The sequence below is a fragment of the Lepisma saccharinum genome, chromosome 1 (genome assembly GCF_977018435.1).
Source record: "Lepisma saccharinum chromosome 1, izLepSacc3.1, whole genome shotgun sequence".
In the NCBI taxonomy this organism is placed as follows: Eukaryota; Metazoa; Arthropoda; class Insecta; order Zygentoma; family Lepismatidae; genus Lepisma; species Lepisma saccharinum.
This window is the reverse complement of record NC_139229.1, coordinates 62,819,837-62,835,003: the sequence shown is the minus strand read 5'-3', so window position 1 is coordinate 62,835,003 and position 15,167 is coordinate 62,819,837. Positions and strand designations below refer to the sequence as shown.

Below are 15,167 nucleotides of genomic sequence, written 5' to 3'. Positions count from 1 at the left end.
CACAAGAGATGCACTATGTAAACATTTCAGCAAGAAATGCAGGCTCAAGCAGGACTTAAAATCCAGGTCTCCGGCATACCATGCCATTGTTATGTTATTGTTGCCTTAGTTTAGCCTGATTTTTCGCAGTCAGTTCTATGAGGAAGGTAAAACAGCAAGTCCTGGTTGAGCTTGCAGTTTTTGCTGAACATTTCTTTTTTTTTTGTATAAACTCCTTTTTGTGTATGTTTACAGTACCTGAAATAAAAGTACTTTTGCTCATGTGATCATTGTGACCATGGTAACTGCCATAAATTAGAGCTCTTCGGCTTAAATTTTTACAGCAGCTCGCTACGTTGAAGAATTGGAGTGATGTTGCATTTTAGCAAAATCAGACAGGCATTTCAATAGACAAAAAACATTTTTTAACTGTTACACATGCTTCATATGCTGTATGTAAATGGAGAGATATTGAGCTGCAAAACATTTACAGTGAAACCCTAGTTTTACGATTGCATATGCAGGGTGTCTACCAGTCAAGAAAAAGTCAAGAAATTTTGCTTGTGGTCAAGAATTTTTGCTATTTTTACAGTATATCAAATTTACAGTTACATACCTGTACTGGGATTTGATAAAATTTAATATTTGGAAATCTGAAATGTATTGAGTTGTGGTTAAGATTTGTTCACTTCATAATAATTACATTCTTGCATGCGTGAAGTTTTGTAAAAATATTAAATAAAGTAATGTGGCCATTCCCCATCCAGGATGAAGTCTGAACCATTAATTTTTACATGCACTAATAATTGAAGCTAGTCTAAATCAGTTTTCATTGTAACTGGTCTTGTGGTACGAGTTTTTCATTGAATAAAAATATCTATTTTCTTAACTTTGCAACTATACCTGAGTAGAGGTCAATTGAAAAGAAGGGGGCAAAGGTCAAGATAAAGGAAAGAAATATGAAAAAGTTAAGAATTTTGGATTTGTTAATTTCGGTAGACATGTTACACATTCAGTGTTCATGGTTCCAGTAAAGTAAAATGCTACAAAATTATCCTGGATTTTAAGTTTGAGCAGGTGAGAATAATAATCTTCCTATGACACATGCTGTCAACACAACACAAAATGCACTTTAAAAGTCTGTCCAAACTTTCAACTGCATCTTGAAGTCATCATCAGGGTTGGTCTAGGGATGGAGAGTAAGAAGCAGCATCAATTCCGAAGTCGCTACTAACTGCGTCTACAGGGAAACAGCAGACAGCTAATGGCAACATCAGAATTGCTGCTTCTTCTTCTTCCTTGCTGTTTTGCTATTGTTGAGGTTGCTGCAGATTTTATAACATTTTTACTATGTTGGAACCACAAATGTATTGGATGGTGTTGTAGTAAGGAGATGTGATCTTTCATATCAGATAAACTTGTGTGTGTATGTACAATATGTAGTTGACTTGTAAAACTTTAGTAATTATCGTGAGCGCTAAATGTGAGAAAACAATTGTGACAAAACTTTAATTTCACTGGACCTCACAGTTACCTCCTTAAATAATTATATTCAAAAGTTGCTTTTAAAGATGTATGCTACAAAACGTGGATTTATTCTTGAATTGTAACTTGTTTTTAAATCAGCCACCTTGTAATTTTTTGATAACATTTAGTTGTGAAATGAATCTGGTATGTTGCAGGATTTGGCTCGCCGAATTGCCAGAGTGAGTGCCGAGGCTAAACTTGACATAAATGAAGATAACTATGTGGACCAGTTTAAACCATTCCTGATGGATGTTGTATATAAGTGGTGTAAAGGTTCATCATTTTCTGAAATTTGCAAAATGACTGACATTTTTGAAGGTAAGTGTAATCTTCATTTATTTTTTGAGGCATTGTGGATATTAGGGGCAAATTCTCAAAATACAAGTGAGAATCAGCAGTTTTGCAAACGTCTGTCCTATTCTAAAAAAAAATCACGAGTATTAGAGGCGAAACGGGAGTCCTGTCAATTGTTGTATGAGTTCATACAGTCTTCAATGTATATGATACAACAACAATAATAAAAAAATATTCACCCTTTGTCAAGTTTGCCCTTAATATCCTCAATGCCTCATTTGTTTGTATTGGAAAAAGGGATAAGAGAATCATAGCAAATATTTGTTTCTACCAATATACATTATTCGTGACTTTTTGAGAAACTTATTATTTTTTGTTGCATTTTACCAGGAAGTATAATGATGAATTCATGTAAATAATTTTTAATACACATTTTGCTTAATTTACTTTTTTTCTAAAGTAAAACCCATTGCAATTATCTGGTTATGTGCATACATTAAGAGACTGAACGATTCAGTTATGTTCATTTTACTGTATATAGAATTTGTAGACACCAGTTATCATCAGTAACTTGTTAGTATCGACTGAAATTTCATATTGCTCCATCTCTGGTAGCTTTATAATGATATACTTGCAATGTAATACTGCTAGATAAGTTAGAAAAATTCCTACCTCAGGTCATGGGCCACTGGTCTCCTGTATGTTAGTCTAATATCGAACAAATACCATAAGTAAATTGATTTAAAAAATTGTCAGTGTTCAAATTGGCAAGTATTCATCATCCAGATTCTTCCTTCAGGTTGAGGTAGGGTGATCAAATTATTTTGACCCCAAAACGGGAGATCCCAAGGAGGTCAATTTACCCCCCCCCCCCCTTAATCTTCTGATCAACCTTTGATGTTAGTCCTACACCGAAGTTGAAGAATGTCAGAAGTATTTGTTAGAAGAACCAATCTTCTTCAGAATATCTTTATTCTTCACCGACCATTCATAAAACTCTCCGAAAAACTTACCCCACATATCTGACACACAATGCGAGATTTTGTCTTTTTAGTTTGTGTCGAGACACAGGAATTTAAATTCTCGTTGAAGGTCCATATTGAAACTACACATGTACATGAACTACGCTTCTTGGCCATGCTTATTTACTGCCCTATAAATAACGGAATGCACACAAAATATACAACGCCAGATGTCATCTAACTTAACAGTGAACTGTGTTATCTGCTCGAAACTTATCAATGACAATGGAACTTTTTGATTGTTGATTGTTATGAAGTTCTTGAAATGCAGTCCAGCTGTTTTGTGACAGTGTTGCCATTACGCTAGTTTAAAAATACCATCAATATTTTTTTTCCATGAAATGTCTCAAATTTAGACTGTTTTTTTTTTTTAAGTTAACTTCTACTTTTGTACAAATAATGGGTTTTTAATATCAACGGGACGAGTGGGACATGCCTCTGGAATGGAACTGTCCCGGTTAAAACTGGACATATGGTCACCCTAGGTTAGGTTACAATACCACAAGGTGGGAATGAATGGGATAAGTTGAGGGGTTGAATATTGTAATGTGCAGGGACATGATGAAGTAGGTTGTGTACTGGCACATGAAGCCCATGCATAATTTTACGTTTCACTAGAAGCATGTATGAACAAATGTAATTCAAAGGACAGATTATTTAGTATTGTTTTATCAGTAAAAGTGCCGGTAATTCAACTGATCTGATATATCTATAGTGCACATTTGTGCCATTTTATATATTTTTATTAAATATGTGTACTCTGGGAGGAGCACATATAAAGTTCAAAACATCATCTTTCAACTTTCTGCATGTATTTTCATGCAGGGACATTGAAATTCTAACATTGTTCATCGGTTTCAACAATATTAACCTGTTTCCAACTCACCTTAAACAATACATATTACTAGGTGTTCTATCATCTCTCGCTTCCAATGTCTGGGCTCATAGATGTCAACTTGAAACTGTGGCGATTCATTTTCCATCTGCCGTTGAACCACATTGGTGGACAGGAAAGTTCCGCTTTGGGATGGGCAGATGAGATTAGTTCAAGACAACCCCCCCCCCCCCTCCTCGGAGGGGGAGAGAATGAGGGAGATAAGAGCGCAAGAAAGAGAGGTGCTCTCTATTCCCCCTCGTCTCTTTCTTTCCTTCCTTGTCTGTGTGAGTGGAGAGAGAGAAAAACTACATTTGCAGCTTATTTCGTAAAGCAATTGAGGTGAATATATCGCCAAGGTTCTTGGTCATTTGATAATGGGACTCTACAAGTAGCCCCTCCCCCCAACCCTTCCCTACCGAAAAAAGTATTGCAAGGATGGACTGATGAAATTTTGCCAATGCTGATAAAACATTACCAATATATAATTGCAAATGTTCCTTGAAGACCATATGGGTCAGCCAGCCTATGTGGGGCAGTGGTTAGAACACCACTTTACGATGCCAGGGGTCCTGGGTTCGAATCCCATGGAAACTTGCTCTATAAAGTTCTTTCATTCAGGGTTCCCGCCCATTTTGGCAAAACAGTACTCAGACTTCTCCACAGACATTTTCAGACCATGCTGTAGTGATTTAATATAATCTGGTAGCATGCCTGCACCATGTCATTCTTAAACTTCACTTGTATTCAGCAGTTATAAAGTTTATCCAGTCTAGAAAACCTGGGAAGGAAATTTACTTTTATTCTGTACTAGTGTAGTAAAAGTAGGTTTCAGAACAAACAAAAAAGGACAAGCAAGAAATTTATGCTTTAGTAGTATATGTAGAGTAGAAATTGCATATAAATACTAGAGGTTATGCTTTAACGGTTTTGCAGTTAGAAATACCACCTTCTTATTCATATTTTTGGAGAATGTTTGGTAGATTGTTATCTGGAGTAATATATTAGTAAATTTTACTACAGGATGTTCCGTATAGGACACCAAATTAGAAAATTAAATAAAAATAGGGAAAATATCATGAAAGTAGTTATACAAGGCACGTCCAGAAAGTAAGTTCCGTTTGGTAATAAAATTAAATTGTGTACAGATACAGAAAAGTTATTTATTGCACAAAATTCTACAACTCTTAAACTACTTTTCCACATAACTGCCGAAATTTTGCAGGCATTTGTCATAGCGTGGCACAAGTTTTTGTATACCTTGTTCATAGAAATTTGCCGCCTGTGTCTTCAACCAGTTGGAAACAGTTTCTTTCAGCTCGTCGTCATTGTTGAAGTGTTGACCGCCAAGGAAAGACTTGAGATGTAAGAACAGATGAAAGTCGCTACATCTCAAGTCTTTCCTTGGCGGTCAACACTTCAACAATGACGACGAGCTGAAAGAAACTGTTTCCAACTGGTTGAAGACACAGGCGGCAAATTTCTATGAACAAGGTATACAAAAACTTGTGCCACGCTATGACAAATGCCTGCAAAATTTCGGCAGTTATGTGGAAAAGTAGTTTAAGAGTTGTAGAATTTTGTGCAATAAATAACTTTTCTGTATCTGTACACAATTTAATTTTATTACCAAACGGAACTTACTTTCTGGACGAGCCTTGTATTTCACATATATGTAAGCAGTAACATCTCCCATTTACGTATGAAAGACAATGTCAGGTGTATGTCCACCCCTACCGAGTCTGCATGCATTTATACGCTCCACAAATTTATTGATAACCCTCTCGCAGATGTCTGTCCCGATGCTTCCAATCACCTGTATGATTTCCGCCTTCAGTTCCAAAAGGGTTCGTAGTTCGTTGGCGTACACCTGTAATTTCACAAACCCCCATAAGAAGAAATCACAGGGTGTAAGATCACATGACTGTCTGCATTGCACTTTCACCACTTTGTGCAACATGTTCTCATTGTGAAGACATTTTACCAATCGTAAATTATTCCATGTCGTAACCAAAACAGACGAGTCAAAACAATTGAGGCTACATTAATCGGCATGACAACATATACCAACATTGGTAAGAACAGGTCTGCCAACCTCGAAACAAAACAATAGCACTAGATTCAAATTCGGCATCCTATACAGAACACCCTTTATAATTATGCCTTTTTTCACTATAATGGTTATGAATTTTCAGAAAAGAAATCTTTGTTGATATTAGTAAATACATTTCAAGCAGTTACAGTTTCTCTTCACATTTTTATCTTTATATATAAAGTTAATACTGTAAAACTTGAATAAGTGGGATTCTAATTATGGATGATTAGTTATGTTTAACTAAAATATAGTGACCTCCTTCCATACATGTTCATGTACCCATTGTAGACACACTGGTAAATCTGTGAGAACTTTACACCAGACTATGTTTAATATCATAATCTTTTACACTGATGACATGTACAGTTTTTTGTGCAATTTTTTACAGGAAGCATCATTCGCTGCATGAGGCGTCTTGAAGAAGTGATGAGACAAATGGTTCAAGCAGCTAAGAATATTGGAAATACAGATCTGGAGAACAAATTCAGTGAAGGTATCAAGTTGCTGAAGAGGGATATTGTATTTGCAGCCAGCTTATACTTGTGATTTTGAATAGACCATCATGTCAAGATACGTTTGTGTGTATATATATATGTGTTTTGTGAAATTTAAGTTGAAGAGTAAGTTTAAACAGTGCAACTTAAGTTTTCTGGCATTCAAAACAGTGTTTTTTTTCTCTTCTTCTATAATTTATGCTCTGTGGAGTGTCTTGAAATAAATAGTTATGCAAGTTCAGATGTTGAGAAAGTCCGCAATGATGATAAAGCCAGTATTTTTTTTGATTGACTAAACCACATTACGGTTTGCATTTGTACATGTGCATTGTGTGATTGTTATGAATTTGGTATTACAGTAATTTTAGTTATTTTGTAAGTTTATTTTACAAAAGAGAAAAGTTGAATGGAAACGAGAAATTAATGGAATTTCTCTCCATCTTACTATCCATCTGATCAACTTCTTTCACTCGGTTACCTAATTTCAGAATTCTTTAAGTTCACCATAGCAATACCACTTATGCTGCCATCTTGTGGCAAAAGTATGGACTAGTTAAAATCCATGAACTAAACCTCGGAGGAGAAGAAAGAAGAGTGTGGGGAAGAACTCTCTCTCTGCACTTTCCCTCTCTCTCTCTCTCTGGGCTTTAAGGGATAACTCTTTCCAAGAACACCCAAATGTCAACCTCCTTTCTAGTACACCCTGGACTGTATTTTGCAGACTACCAAGAGACTGTGTCCAGACTCTGTTTAACACAACCAACGAGGACTATACTAGCCCAGAGAGAGAATGTAATTTACTGTCATAAGTTCACTTTTTATTTATCCGCACAAATTTTCTTCACAATCGATTTTGCCACCCATCTGGTGGCTTAATCACAGGCATGTACTGCTTTGCTGCAGGCAGTGTAGTTCCTCCTCCTTCCGCTTGTGGTGGTGCTAGTTGACACGGTCCTTTCATTTTCTGCTGTTCCGGTGTGGGCGTAGTACTTCCTTCTTTTGCCATGCATTGGTGTTTTGGCACTGTAGGGGTCGGTCTTATCGTCTGCTTCCATTGAAAGGTGTTTGTTCGCAGGTGCAGATGGGCGGGCTTCTTTTGCGAACGCTTAAGGCCCGTGACTGGTTTATTGCCATGGGTGGGAAGCATGGTTTTATTGAGGACCATGGAGTTTGTGTTGAGGTCAGCGGGAGTGATCACTATTGCATAGGTTTAGTTTCAGAACCTTTCCAAGGTGGATTTTGCCTGCATGACTATTTTGGCATAGTCTATGTTATGGTTTTCTTCTATAAGGTGGCAGGAAAGGCTTGTTCTTCTCCTCCCGAGTCAGTGGTCAGCATGATGCTGACCTATCATCAAATCAGCACTTTGTCATACCTACATACTGTCCTTCCACAAGTGCAGGTGATCATGTAGACACCACTTCTTGCATTGGGGTTGGTGTAATATCCTTTGAAATGAGTTAGGTGGGAGGCTATGGAAGGATGGGGCTGGTTTTGCTATCATGAAACTCAACCAAGAAAATTCAAAAGTTCTAATCAGGTGAAGTCATGGGAAGCCAATCCATTTTTCTTTTATCCTTTCATTCTGGTGACGTGACTGGTGCATTTCTCTTTTGGTAGTGTCTAGTAGGTGGAGGAGTTCCTGTCAGCTGTACCCATTGCTGATGCCAATTTTTTTTTTTTTTTTTTTTTTTTTTTTTTTGTCATGCAGAGTGACCAGAAAGTTTGTGAATGTATTGCATTCCAGAGTTGGGCTTCCTGTATATATTGGTATTGTACTTTTCATTCTTCCTGCTTATGTATGGTGATATCCAGGTAGTTAGTTTAGCATGTCCTTTTTCTCCTTTGGTATGAAGTGGATGCTCGGGTGGGCTGAGTTAAATATGGCTTCTTGTAATTGCTTGTGGTTTTTGTAGAGAAGGCTGGAGTCATCAGCATATAGTTTGTAGCCAATTCCGGAGAGGAGGTGAGGACATGACATTAGTTTCTATTGAATTCATAACTATGTTCTCACCCTCCTCTCCGGAATTGGCTACAAACTATATGCTGATGACTCCAGCCTTCTCTACAAAAACCACAAGCAATTACAAGAAGCCATATTTAACTCAGCCCACCCGAGCATCCACTTCATACCAGAGGAGAAAAAGGCCATGCTAAACTACCTGGATATCGCCATAAGCAGGAAGAATGAAAAGTACAAGACCAGTGTATACAGGAAACCCAAATCTGGAATGCAATATATTCACAAACTTTCTGGTCACTCTGCATGGCAAAAAAAAAATAAAAAAAAAAATTGATCAACTTCTTCCAGAGAGCCATCAACCTTACCTCAGAACCTGAAGACTGAATTAGATCATACCATCTCCCTTGGCATCAGCAATGGGTACAGCCGACAGGAACTCCTCCGCATACTAGACACTACCAAAAGAAAAATGGACCCATCACGTTACCAGAATGAAAGGATAAAAGAAAAATGGATCGGCCTCCCTTGATTTAACCAAGAAAATTCAAAAAGTTCTAACCAGGCAGAGTTTCAAGATAGCAAAGCAGCCCCCATCCTTCCACAGCCTCCCACCTAACCCATTTCAAAGGATATTACACCAACCCCAATGCAAGAAGTGGTGTCTACATGATCACCTGCACTTGTGGAAGGAAGGTATGACAAAGCGCTGATTTGATGATAGGTCAGCATGATGCTGACCACCGACTCGGGAGGAGAACAAATCTTTCCTGCCACCTTATAGAAGAAAACTATAACATGGATTTTGCCTGCATGACTATTTTGGCATAGTCTATCTTGGAAAGGTTCTCAAAAGAAACCTATGCAATAGTGACCACTCCCGCAGACCTCAACACCAACCCTGGGGGCCCTCGACAAAACCACCTCGCCACACGTGGCAATAAACCAGTCACGGGCCTTAAGCGTTCGGAAAAGAAGGCTGCCCACCTGCACATGCGAACAAACTCCTTTCCACGGAAGTAGACACCTACAGTGCCAAAATCCCAATGTGTGTCAAAGGAAGGAAGCACTACTCCCCCACCGGATCAGCAGAAAGTGTAAGGACCACGTCAACTAGCACAGCCATGAGCACAAGTGGAAGAAGAAGAAGTATGCTGGCTGCAGCAAGACAGTAGACAGTACATGCTTCACGAAGCCACCAGACAGGTGGCGAAATCGATCACGAAGATTGTTTTCTCAGAAAAAATGACAGAGTAAATTACCTATCTCTGCATAACAGCCAAACAGATATCTTTAGATACAAAAATTGTGAGAGGAAGGAGAAAGAGGGAACACACCTTAGAGGGAGAAGGTGTCTCCTTTTCTTCTCTCCCCCCTTGTCGGAGAGACCTTTGTTCCTTTCTCTCTGGAAAAAGAGGTGGAAAGGGAAAAAACTTCTTTCTCCCTCTCTAGAGAACTCAAGTTCCTATTATGTTAACCATCTTGGGAAACTAAGAGAAAAAAAGAATAAAATTAAAAGTTCTCTCTTGCTCTCTGAGACCTCTCATATTTCATTCTCCTCCCTCGCACTGTGTGAAGGGAAAAGGGAAAGAAGCAAAAGAGAAAGGGTATACCCCCTCTCTCTCTCTAAAAGAAAAGAGAAGAAAGAACCTTCCCAACTCATCAACCGAGAAAAAGAGAGCAAGCAAAGAAAAAGAGAATTGTGGGAGACAAGAAAGAAAGCCCACTTTTTTTTGTCTGCCCTCCTCTGCAGAGAAAGAAAGGATGATGAGGAAGAAAATGAAAGATTGAATGAGGGATGAAGGAGTGTGAAAGAGATGTAAAATCATGTCTTTCTCTTCCACCCTCGATGAGAAAAAAAATAGAATAAGAGGAAGAAAGGAGCAAGATTGTAAAAGAAAAGGAATGCCTCCCTAGGGAGGAGAGAGAGAGAGCTGTATCGAAAAATACTAAAGGAGGGGAGAAAGCTTTGCCTTTTCTTCCTTCCCTCCCCTCTGTCCAAAAGTCCATATTACAAAGCCTCCAAGAAGTCCTTTACAGAAATTTGTTTTAGGCAATGAAAAATGGCATATTCTGATGGAAAATGTCTGCTCTGCAATGAATCCTTCAGATTGGATTTGATTTTTTGCTATTTAACATTGCTTTTCTGACACTTTTGGCAGTTAGGATGAGTGATATGAAATTGTTGCAAGGACAGTCAAAGAACACTCCTGTCCAGGCCAGGATTCTAACCACATGCCACTGAAGGTAGCCAGCCTTCTTTCTATCATCCAACACTAGTGTGGTTTTTGGTGGTGGTAGCGGCATAAATGCCAGAAAATTCACAACCGACTGACAAATATCTACATCTTTTTCACCACATGCAGACAAAAACTTTATCACTGTGCATTGCTCCTCCACAGTTAAATTCATAGTTTCAGGACTGACAATAACAGTTTTCCTTCACAGATGAACCCAGAAAAAACTGTTACTATTATAATTAAGTTAGAAGCTTGCAATTTTGCACAGTCTGAAATTAATTCACATTTAATTTCCTGTCCTTTTTGAATGAGCAAAACTGTATGGACTTTTGGTTTGCTCATTGTATAAATTAATCTTACTCCACTAAATTCAGTTCCTATAATCAATTTCTTTGGAAAAAATTTACAGAACTTTGACATGAAATTCAGATCAAACTGGTGTTTGTAGGTAAAATCACATCAAATTTGGTGACCTCAACAGGATGAGAATGTATAATTACAAATGAAAGTACATGGTTTGAAACTTATCTTAAAAGTCCAGTCTATGCAAATTTGCAGCCAATTATCACTACAAAGATTTGGGTTATCAATTGCAAATAAACAAAAATTATTCTACAGTGTGTTCCAAAAGTTATGAAACACTAACTTTGAGTGCTTATAATGTGAAAAGAGTTTTCTGCATTGTAAAATCTTATCCATCGAGACATTTCTGATGTAAACATCTCTATGGCTTTATAATTGAGAATCCAGCCAGTGTCACAAGATTTCAAATTATGAACATTACTGGGCCTCCCCGATGGCGCAGTGGTAGCGTCGTCTCCTTGTAATCAAGGGGTCCCAGGTTCGATACCTGGTGGAGGCACATGGCACAGTGGTTCGGATCCCACTTTAAACCGTAGGTCCAGTCCCGATTAGCCTTACTGTGCATAAAGTGGACTTAAAACACCAACTCAAACCAAAACCAAATAAACATTACTAAAATAGTTGTTAATTTACGACCACACATTTCAATTGTGAAGAATACACATTATTAAAAATACACTATTACAAATTTGCAAATGCTATCTAGCATGTATCAATCTGAAATGACAAGTTATTGATGCTGAAAGAGAATTTGTTCAGCCTTCTTAAATTAACTTGCAAGTAGAAACTGAAACATCACATGAATATCAGATCATCTTTATTAAGAAGCACATCACAGTAACAAACTCACAAATGCAAAATCTTCCATCCAAAAATAAGGATACACAGAAATCATAACAAATCAAATTCTTCAAATGTTAACTACATATTCTAATGTTGAATTGCATGTGCAAAATTAAAAATAACAGAATGGATGAAAAATATGCTTTGCACCTATTCCTCACGGAAACACGATTCAAGATAATGCACTTTGTGAGCAATGGTGAATGTGAAATATTTTCCCCCTCTGCCTCTAACTATAATAGTGCAGATGAATACCTTTCAAAAATGGTAAAATATTCATGAACATGTGAAATTTACAAATGGATTATATACAAAAATTTGTCAGCATGTATGTGAATTTGTGGTCTGACAATTTATTCATTGAAAATGTGTATGCTTAGAAAGACATTGTGAGTAAAAAAAAAAATGCAGATAGGGAAATCAATTGACAAGTTCATACAAAGTTTCGAAATTAACATCAGGTGATCAATAAAACTAAGCAATTATATAAATACATATGTACAACTTTATTATTATTATTATTATTATATACCATCCCAGTCTATGTTGGTTTATACTAATTTCCGGAATGTTACATTCTCAGCACCAAAAAATTTTCCCTCCTGCTTCATGATGCGAGTTTGATATCAAACTATATAAAAAAAAAATAGCCAGTATGACAATATTTTGATAGCCTTCTTATTTAGAAGAAAAGGAGAATTCTTCCATATAGGAACTTATAGACATGTCGTCACAGACATGTTAACAAAAAAAAAAATGCTTGTAATTTATTTCTAAAGGGGAAAAACAGGTGTGTGTATATATTGTTACAACTTTTCAATTCAAATTTTAGAAAATATATTGTGTGCAGAAAAGAAGTGCACAAAACCAAACTAGTGATAAATAAAAACCATGTGAATGCAGTGTTTTGAAATTCTTCAAAATATTTGAGCAAATACTATACACATTCACTGAAAACTATATCAAATACAGGTACCTATGAAGCTGGTAAATATACACAAATCAATTGTTTAGAATGCACAGTTCATCGAAATATGTACAGTTATACAAAACAATTGCGCTACATGGCTGAAAATAGCTCATTGGCAAAATATGAAAAAATCTAATTTTGTTGTTGGCACCCTTTTAACTTAAAGATTTGGCTCCAAAAATTATGATACTATATAATGAATGACATTTTAAACCGCAAAATATAACAGCTATGTAAAAAACAGAGGGAGTGGTTTCATTGTGCCAATGTAATTACTAGTTTTTTTTCCTCCCATGCTAGACTACATCAGCTTCAAATGTAAAAATGGCATTTATATTATAAAGGTACCCAAGTACACTCAGCAACATTTTTTTTCTGACCACATATACACAAAACATTTATAAGAGTTAAATATTTCACTATAGTGTTCAAGTCGCTCCTAGTTCCGTTAAATTCCACAAGGGTGACATTCATAGAATACCACACACCTCATATCACTGGCTTAGCGGCCTTCTTGCACAAAAGGGAGTTCTGACAGAGTGTTGCGAGCACTGTTGCAACCGACGCATTACACACTTCATTCAATATGCGTGGTTGGTCCGATAACACAGTATGCACTCCTTACAAAATCACTAACACAACCAACTCACTATAAAATTGACAACTGTACACATCTGCAACATGACTTAACATGGACCGTAACTCATGTTGAATGTCACTTCACTTTTTTTTTTAATTCATTCAAATTTGCTTCTTACTGGATTTTTCACTATCTTTCGGCAAGCCCATGCAATTATTTTTTTCAACAAGGGAGATCTATGTACAACAGATCACAGTAATGGCACGGGTAGTAATACACATCTCAAATCTCAAATGTGCAGGTAAAAAATAGTTCTGCTTTTATTTTGGTCTCTTGCTGGCTTTTGCAAGTTGCCGACATTTTTTTATTTTTCATGGTTTGGACCATGTCAGCAAAGCTTATTTTTTGATGACCTATTCACAATGACTTATCAAATGGAACACTAGAAAATTTTTGATCCACTCTTCCGTATTTTGGTACCTTAGATATTATCACTACACAGCAAATATCTAACTAGAGAAGTCACTAACTTGGCACATATCAAGTTATACATAGTCGTTCGTTCCAGGACTTGTCAAAGGCTCCTGTGCCTGAAAATAAAAAGTTAAGGTAAGTAAAGCAGTTATAAAAACACATCCTACAATACAGGCCGTGGACAAACTTCCTCTCCTCCCCTTAAGGAATTTACAATACAGTGGAAACCAGATTTCAAATTTTCCTATGTTATACAATCAATCTTGATAGTCCCAACATTAAATTTGTATTATCATTTTATATATAATTTAAATTATTATATTATAAAATTTTCCTGCATTGTACAATTTTCCTGGTCTGCTGAAAAAACTTAAAATCGAGGTTCCACTGTATTTCATTATAAACCTTACCATGTAAGAAATGAAAATTCTTCACAAATTAAGATTGATTTTCCATGTGGTTGTATGGCCAACACCTCTGCTAATAAAATTTTACACTGTTAGTGTTGCCAACTAACATTATATGCAATTTTTGCACTCGTCAAATAAAACAGATTAGCATGGCATAAGTCATGAAACTTTCAATTACAACCAGACAGAAAAATATTTCATCTTTACCCTTCTGAAATTAGTATTCTGGAAAGAAAATTCTCTCAGAATAGTCCCAGTCATTAATTTCTGAAGCTCCCTGTATAGTATAAATTGGCAACTTAAAACATAATATGTTAAAGGATAAGGCTTCAAGATGAAAGAAAATTACCAGTGCAAATATTACTCAGGGTTTTCTGGTTATTACCGATAAAAGTTAGGGTTTCACAACTTTTGAAGCACATTACTTCTCTAATCTTCAGATGAAGATAGAACGTATGACAGACCTGTAATTTGCTTCTAAGTACTCCATGGTACCTAACAGTTCTTGGTAATTTGGAACAAATTACAGATCTGTCACAGGTTTCATTCTTCCCACCAGCAGCAAAAAGGAATTTGCTCCCTGGAAAATGAGGGAGTCATATTGAAAGGTAGCATTACAATACCTAAAAGGAGAAACAGTAGATAATTGATCAACTAACATTCAGAGGACACAATTTACTTTCAGAAAAAAAAATGAACGTTTTGAAATTCATGCAATTGGAACACATCCAATTATCTAATCTATTCATCAATGTTCAATTTGGTACTTTTTCCTTAATTTTCACAAAATTTAAAAATATCATACTAACTCTTAAAAGGAAACTACTGCTGAAACACATACACAACTTAAATTCCTTACCTACACAGGATTTTTCTTCAGAGGGGGTTGGAATTGTAAGTGTGGACATTGCATATTTACTTTCTAAGGGGAATACACAATAAAATATTTCATAATTACCATTTATCACTTCTCCCCTCCAAGTTCTTTACTGCGAAAAATTTTATTTTTGTCAAAATTTCAGGAGGAGGCTGTGGTCCCCCC

The 15,167-nt window shown here is 36.5% G+C and overlaps 2 protein-coding genes across 8 annotated transcripts in view; one reads left to right on the top strand and one right to left on the bottom strand.

Annotated features, from left to right (window-relative positions):
* Mtr4 (exosome RNA helicase Mtr4) overlaps window positions 1–6,851 on the top strand; it is a 70,949-nt gene extending 64,098 nt beyond the window's left edge. Inside the window, exons 16-17 of one of the 2 annotated variants that reach the window (XM_083132009.1) lie at window positions 1,662–1,824; window positions 6,180–6,851. In XM_083132009.1, coding sequence (XP_082988135.1) covers window positions 1,662–1,824; window positions 6,180–6,337 — 321 coding nt within the window. In that variant the 3' untranslated portion in view covers window positions 6,338–6,851. The remainder of the gene's footprint in view (window positions 1–1,661; window positions 1,825–6,179) is intronic. The other variant, XM_083132010.1, reaches the window with a different exon arrangement.
* A 4,797-nt stretch (window positions 6,852–11,648) lies between these two features.
* LpR1 (Lipophorin receptor 1) overlaps window positions 11,649–15,167 on the bottom strand; it is a 261,835-nt gene continuing 258,316 nt past the window's right edge. For all 6 annotated transcript variants that reach the window (XM_083132004.1, XM_083132003.1, XM_083132007.1 and 3 more), the window contains one exon: window positions 11,649–13,831. In XM_083132004.1, coding sequence (XP_082988130.1) covers window positions 13,787–13,831 — 45 coding nt within the window. In that variant the 3' untranslated portion in view covers window positions 11,649–13,786. The remainder of the gene's footprint in view (window positions 13,832–15,167) is intronic.